Source organism: Octopus sinensis, unplaced genomic scaffold (genome assembly GCF_006345805.1).
Source record: "Octopus sinensis unplaced genomic scaffold, ASM634580v1 Contig07146, whole genome shotgun sequence".
NCBI lineage: Eukaryota > Metazoa > Mollusca > Cephalopoda > Octopoda > Octopodidae > Octopus > Octopus sinensis.
Window position 1 is genome coordinate 22501 of NW_021829874.1, and position 7500 is coordinate 30000.

The following is a 7500-nucleotide window of genomic DNA, read 5'->3' on the forward strand; positions in this document are numbered from 1 at the left end:
AAGAAAAACAAAAATTTAATTCAAACAGGGAGGAAAAAGAAAAAAAAGGAAAAAGCAGTGGCAAAGGTGATCTCAGCAGAATTTGAACTCAGAACATAAGGACCTGCTAACAATTCTGCCAGCTCACTGCCTATAATAATAATAATAATAATAATGATAATGATAATAACAATAATAATAATAATATATACCTGGCCTCTTCGCCTCCTTCTTCGTTGGGCCCCGGTCTTCTGGGGCTGTTTTTATCACAAGCGCTATCGAAAGAAAACAAAGCAGATATACATACAATACATATATATTCATATATACACATATTATTATGGCTGCCCCCTCGTTATTGAGTATGGCCATTGCACGTAGCTCAACTGTTACTGGTGCTGTGATTGAATGTGACTTTTTAGCCCAGCCAAAGATCTACAATGTCTTGTACAGAATTGGCAACTAGAACCTTCACCGGCCAACAGCCGGCTGTAGTTGTAACTGGGCTTCATGTACCTCTGCATGTCGTTCAAGTCCTCCTGCCGAATTACACTCTCTTCCACATGCCCGACAGATATGATTAGTATGGTGTGTTACACCACCACCGGTGGCCAGGTTGTCACTCATCTGTCTCGTTTTATGACTACAAAGATGACTCTTGAGTCCAGCTTTACTGAGGCAGGGTCTTGCACAGACATTGCATGTCAGAATCAAAGGAAGACCCTTCCCTTCTGGAAGTGTAACAGCGATGCCCTTCCTGACATCCCTCCTTACTTTCTCATGTGCAACTCGAGATTTCTCAAAAGTGGCTGTCCCCTCATGCACAATCCTTCTCCACCTGCGACGATCAATAGCTATGCCTTCCCATGTGTCAGGAGAGATGCAAACATCTCTTAAGGAAGCACTGTATATATGGCATTCGTAAGTGAAAATAATGACAAAATATCGATATCTATTGCTCAAAAACAAAACGGGATTTGATGTGAGTTGTTTTGCTTGTCTATGACTAATATTCAGGTGTTTTACACCAGGCATTGAGAATACATCCTTTTACGCCTAAAAAACTGCAGCCACAGATTTAACACCACACACACCTCATGGATGTATGTTCAATTTCGTTTATATACCTAAAAAGAAAGAAAAAACATTTTCCGTGACTGTTCCCAGTACCGCCTGACTTGCCCTCATGCCAGTGGGATGTTAAAGCACCAACTACACTCTCGGAGTGGTTGGCATTAGGAAGGGCATCCAGCTGTAGAAACATTGCCAGATCAGACTGGGCCTGGTGCAGCCTTCTGGCTTCCCAGACCCCAGTTGAACCGTCCAACCCATTCTAGCATGGAAAACGGACGTTAAACGATGATGATGATGATGATATATATATAGATATATATATATATATATATATATATATATATATATATATATATCTATATGTATATTATATATATATATATATATATATATATACGAGGGTGAGTCAAAAAGTAATAGCATTTTGTTAAGGCAGGAACATGTATCATACATCAAAATAAAGCTGGTCCACTGTGGATCACATCCCTACTTCTCAACATAGTCACCGTTTCTCTCAATAGCAATGTTCTGCCTTCGAATGAGAGTATGTATCCCTACCCCGTAAGAAGAATAGAGGGATCATTTCGGTTTGAACAGCAGTTTTTTCTAGCGGTGTCATATGAAATTGTCACCCATAATTATGACCCTAGTATCGATCTATTGCATTTCAATCTGTTTTACGGTTAGGGTTAGTTAAGGTGAGGGTTAGGGGTGGGGGGAAGGGTATCTTTTTTCTTCGCAAATGTAAATAAACCCAATCTGTTTCTTAAACGAGGGACATATTCATACGGCACAGAATGTTTTTTACCTCAATAGACGTCATTGATTGGTTGAACTTGCAGAAATTGAAGAAAAAAAACCAACAAATATCTTAGAAACAATAGAATTTTCTCAATAAAGCCAAGAGAAAAAGATGTTTTATACACACATTCTACCAGTATACGAAGTTTAAGAGTGTTTAGTTACGTGGAAATTATTTTAAAACACTGCCGGTCAAACCAAAAAGATCCCAGTTTCTTAAACGAGGGACATATTCATACGGCACAGAATATTTTTTTTTACCTCAATAGACGTCAGTGATTGGTTGAAATTGCAGAAATTGAAGAAAAAAACCCAACAAATATCTTACAAACTATAGAATTTTCTCAATAAAGCCAAGAGAAATTATTTTTAAAAACTGCCAGTCAGACCGAAAAGATCCGGATAGAGATAGAGAGAGAGAGAGAGAGAGAGAGAAGGAGAGAAAGTGATAAAAAAAAGTCACTCTAAAAGACACACCTACGAATGAGAAAGCATGAAACCGCTTCATTGTTCTCGTCTATGGCTTGGTGGAGTAGGTTCTGCTGGCATCCGTCAGGGCCTTCCCCCCACATGTCTACGTCACAGCCATGTTTTACCTGGAGAAAGAGAGAGAAAAGCAGAGGGGGAAATATTAGAGACATCAGTGACATGAGAGACTCAGGAAGGGTGAGAGATGTTAGCTTGGTGCAGCAAACCCTTCTTCTTCGTAGCTGTAAGACCTGTTTGTGAGACCCATATTGGAGTAGGGGATTCAAGCCTCTTCTCCTTATCTCCTCAAAGACATACAGCATCTCGAAAGAGTCCAGAAGCTGGCTACCCGCATGGTTCTTGGTTTCAAGAATTTGTCTTATGAAGAAAGGCTGATGACGCTCGAACTTTATTCTCTAGAAAAACGACGTCGCCGTGGTGATCTCATTCTTGCTCACAACATCAGAAGCGGAAAGTGTAACCTCTCGATAGAGCTGTTCTTCACTCCTGCTCCAGAGCATCGGCTGCGGGGTCATTCCGAAAAGCTCTATCTGCGACGATTTCATCTCAATCGAAGGAGAGGGGCTTTCTCCATCCGGGTTGCAGATCCGTGGAATAAGCTGCCGGACGAGATAGTGAAGATGCCGACAACCGCTCGGTTCAAAGTCTCCCTTGACCACAAGTGGCCTGAACTCTTTACATGAACACCACCCTGTACATAACTCCATGTCCCCCTACATGGCCTTGCTTTTTGCTTTTTGGGCCAAAAAATTAACTAACTAACCATTTTTTTTGTTATCAATAAACTCTGGCCTCCATGCCGATGGCACGTAAAAATACCATTCAAGCGTGATCGTTACCTGCATCGCCTTACTAGCACTTGTGCTGGTAGCACGTGTAAAAAACATTCGAGCAAGGTTGTTGACAGTGCCGCTGGACTGGCTCCTGTGCAGGTGGCATATAAAAAGCCCATTTGAGCATGGCCGTTTATCTTATTTTATCTAGTTTCAGCTCACGAGCTGTGGCCATGCTGGGGCACGGCCATTTGGTGTTGCTACATGATTTTATACTTCCCGAATGCTTTTTAGCAACTGCCATTTGGTGCATGAGAGAGTTCGATGCAGCTGCCCACATCTGCATGGCTATTATAGTGATCATGGTGATATAGACATAGATGCATATATATATTTACATATATAAGTATATCGACAGATATACACATACACATAGACATAGGAGTGGCTGTGTGGTAAGTGGCTTGCTTACCAACCACATGGTTCCGGGTTCAGTCCCACTGCATGGCACCTTGGGTTAGTGTCTTCTACTACAGCCTCGGGCTGACCAAAGCCTTGTGAGTGGATTTGGTAGACGGAAACTGAAAGAAGCCTGTCATATATATGTATATATATATATGTGTGTATATATATATAGGCGCAGGAGTGGCTGTGTGGTAAGTAGCTTGTCTACCAACCACATGGTTCCAGGTTCGTCCCACTGCGTGGCACTTGGGCAAGTGGTCTTACTATAGCCTCGGGCCGACCAAAGCCTGTGAATGGATTTGGTAGACGGAAACTGAAAGAGCTGTCGTATAATGTATATATATATATATATATATAAATATATATATATATATATATTATATATATATCTATGTATGTGTGTGGTTGTGTGTCTGTGTTGTCCCCTAGCATTGCTTGACAACCGATGCTGGTGTGTTTATGTTCCCCGTTACTTACCTTAGCGGTTCAGCAAAAAGAGACCGATAGAATAAGTACTGGGCTTACAAAAACGAATAAGTCCCGGGGTCGAGCTGCTCGACTAAAAAAGGCGGTGCTCCAGCATGGCCGCAGTCAAATGACTGAAACGAGTAAAAGAGAGAGAGAGAGATACATACACACACACACACACAAACACACATATACTCACACACACAAACCCACACACACTCTCACTCTCACTCACACACACACACACAAACACACACACAAACACTAACACACACTCTCACTCACACACACACACAGAAACACAAACACACACACACTCACTCACACACACACACAAACACTAACACACACAAACACTCACACACATACGCACACAAACACACAAACACTCACTCACACACACACTCTCACTCACACACACTCTCACTCACACACAAACACACACACACACACACTCTCACTCACGCACACACACACACAGAAACACACACACACACACACTAACACACACAAACACTCACACACACACGCACACACACACAAACACTCACTCACACACACACTCTCACACAAACACACACACAAACACACACACACTCACACACACACACACAAACACGCAGAAATGAAGAGGAGGAAAAGCAGAGGGATAAGTGTACCTTACCAAGATGTGTGCAATGTCCTCCTGCCCAGAATCCAAAGCCAGCCAAAGGGGACAGTTGTTGTCCTTGTCCACTATGTTCATGTTGACGCCACTGGCACACAGTGCCTCCACAATGACAGGAAGATGGCGCTTGATCGCCAGCTGTAGAGGGGCGTCACCCTCAGGAGTCCTGCAAGGAGACGGATGGGGGAGTTTCGTTTGTTAGTGGGCGTTTGAGGGAGAGGAAGAGACTGGAGACAGACAGACAGACAGAGGGACAGATGGGGAGAGACAGAGAGACAGACGGACGGACGGACGGGCGGACAGATAGACAGATGGAGAGAGACAGAGAGACAGACGGACGGACGGGCGGGCGGGCGGACAGATAGACAGATGGAGAGAGACAGAGAGACAGACGGAGGGACGGACGGGCGGACAGATAGACAGATGGAGAGAGACAGAGAGACAGACGGACGGATGGAAGGGCGGACAATAGACAGATGGAGAGAGACAGAGAGACAGAACGGACGGACGGGCGGACAGATAGACAGATGGGAGAGACAGAGAGACAGACGGAGAGGCGGGCGGACAGATAGACAGATGGAGTGAGACAGAGAGACAGACGGACGGACGGGCGGACAGATAGACAGATGGAGAGAGACAGAGAGACAGACGGACGGACGGGCGGGCGGACAGATAGACAGATGGAGGGAGACAGAGAGACAGACGGACGGACGGACGGGCGGACAGATAGACAGATGGAGAGAGACAGAGAGACAGACGGACGGACGGACGGGCGGACAGATAGACAGATGGAGAGAGACAGAGAGACAGACGGACGGACGGGCGGGCGGACAGATAGACAGATGGAGAGAGACAGAGAGAGACGGGACGGACGGACGGGCGGACAGATAGACAGATGGAGAGAGACAGAGAGACAGACGGACGACGGACGGGCGGACAGATAGACAGATGGAGAGAGACAGAGAGACAGACGGACGGACGGACGGGCGGACAGATAGACAGATGGAGAGAGACAGAGAGACAGACGGACGGACGGACGGGCGGACAGATAGACAGATGGAGAGAGACAGAGAGACAGACGGACGGACGGGCGGACAGATAGACAGATGGAGAGAGACAGAGAGACAGACGGACGGACGGACGGGCGGACAGATAGACAGAGGGAGAGAGACAGAGAGACAGACGGACGGACAGATAGACAGATGGAGAGAGACAGAGAGACAGACGGACGGACGGGCGGACAGATAGACAGACAGACGGACGGGCGGACAGATAGACAGATGGAGAGAGACAGAGAGACAGACGGACGGACGGACGGGCGGACAGATAGACAGATGGAGAGACAGAGAGACAGACAGACGGACGGGCGGACAGATAGACAGATGGAGAGAGGACAGAGAGACAGAGGACGGACGGACGGGTGGACAGATAGACAGATGGAGAGAGACAGAGAGACAGACGGACGGACGGACGGGTGGACAGATAGATAGACAGATGAGAGAGACAGAGAGACAGACGGACGGACGGACGGGCGGACAGATAGACAGATGGAGAGAGACAGAGAGACAGACGGACGGATGGGCGGGCGGACAGATAGACAGATGGAGAGAGACAGAGAGACAGACGGACGGACGGACGGGCGGACAGATAGACAGATGGAGAGAGACAGAGAGACAGACGGACGGACGGGCGGACAGATAGACAGATGGGAGAGACAGAGAGACAGACGGACGGGGCGGACGATAGACAGATGGAGAGAGACAGAGAGACAGACGGACGGACGGACGGGCGGACAGATAGACAGATGGAGAGAGACAGAGAGACAGACGGACGGACGGGCGGACAGATAGACAGATGGAGAGAGACAGAGAGACAGACGGACGGACGGACGGGCGGACAGATAGACAGATGGAGAGAGACAGAGAGACAGACGGACGGGGACGGGCGGACAGATAGACAGATGGAGAGAGACAGAGAGACAGACGGACGGACGGGCGGACAGATAGACAGATGGAGAGAGACAGAGAGACAGACGGACGGACGGGCGGACAGATAGACAGATGGAGAGAGACAGAGAGACAGACGGACGGACGGGCGGACAGATAGACAGATGGAGAGAGATGGACAGAGAGACAGATGAACAGAGAGAAACGGACAGGCAGAGACACAGACAGACAGACAGATGGATGGACAGAGAGACAGATGGGCAGCAACAGAGAGACAGACGGACTGACGGATGGACAGAGAGACAAACAGACAGATGGAGAGAGACAGAGAGAGCCAGACAGGAAGACAGATAGACAGAGAGAGACAGACAGACAGATGGACAGAGAGAGAGAGAGGCAGACATAAACAGACAGACAGACAGATGGACAGAGAGACAGAGAGACAAACAGACAGATGGAGAGAGACAGAGGAAGATAGACAGGCAGACAGATGGACAGAGCCATAGAGACAGACGGATGGACAGAGAGACAAACAGACAGATGGATAGAGCCAGACAGACGGAGAGACAGACAGACAGACGGACAGAGAGAGAGGCAGACATAGACAGACAGACAGACAGATGGACAGCAACAGAGAGACAGATGGACAGACGGACAGACAGAGAGACAAACAGACAGATGGAGAGAGACAGAGAAAGACAGACAGGAAGACAGAGCCAGACAGTGTGTGAGTGTGTGTGTATGTGTATGTGTATGTTTGTGTGTGTAAGTGTGTGAGAGTGTTTGTGTGCGAGTGAATGTGTGTGTGTGAGTGTGTATGTGTGTGTGTTTGTGTGAG

The 7500-nt window shown here is 47.2% G+C and overlaps 1 protein-coding gene across 1 annotated transcript in view; it reads right to left on the reverse strand.

The window, feature by feature from the left end:
• Window positions 1–7500, reverse strand: part of LOC115227786 (rabankyrin-5) — a gene marked incomplete at its 5' end in the record, with an annotated part of 26328 nt that overhangs the window by 15062 nt on the left and 3766 nt on the right. Inside the window, 3 exons of the mRNA XM_029798519.2 lie at window positions 192–254; window positions 2332–2450; window positions 4714–4882. Coding sequence (XP_029654379.2) covers window positions 192–254; window positions 2332–2450; window positions 4714–4882 — 351 coding nt within the window. The remainder of the gene's footprint in view (window positions 1–191; window positions 255–2331; window positions 2451–4713; window positions 4883–7500) is intronic.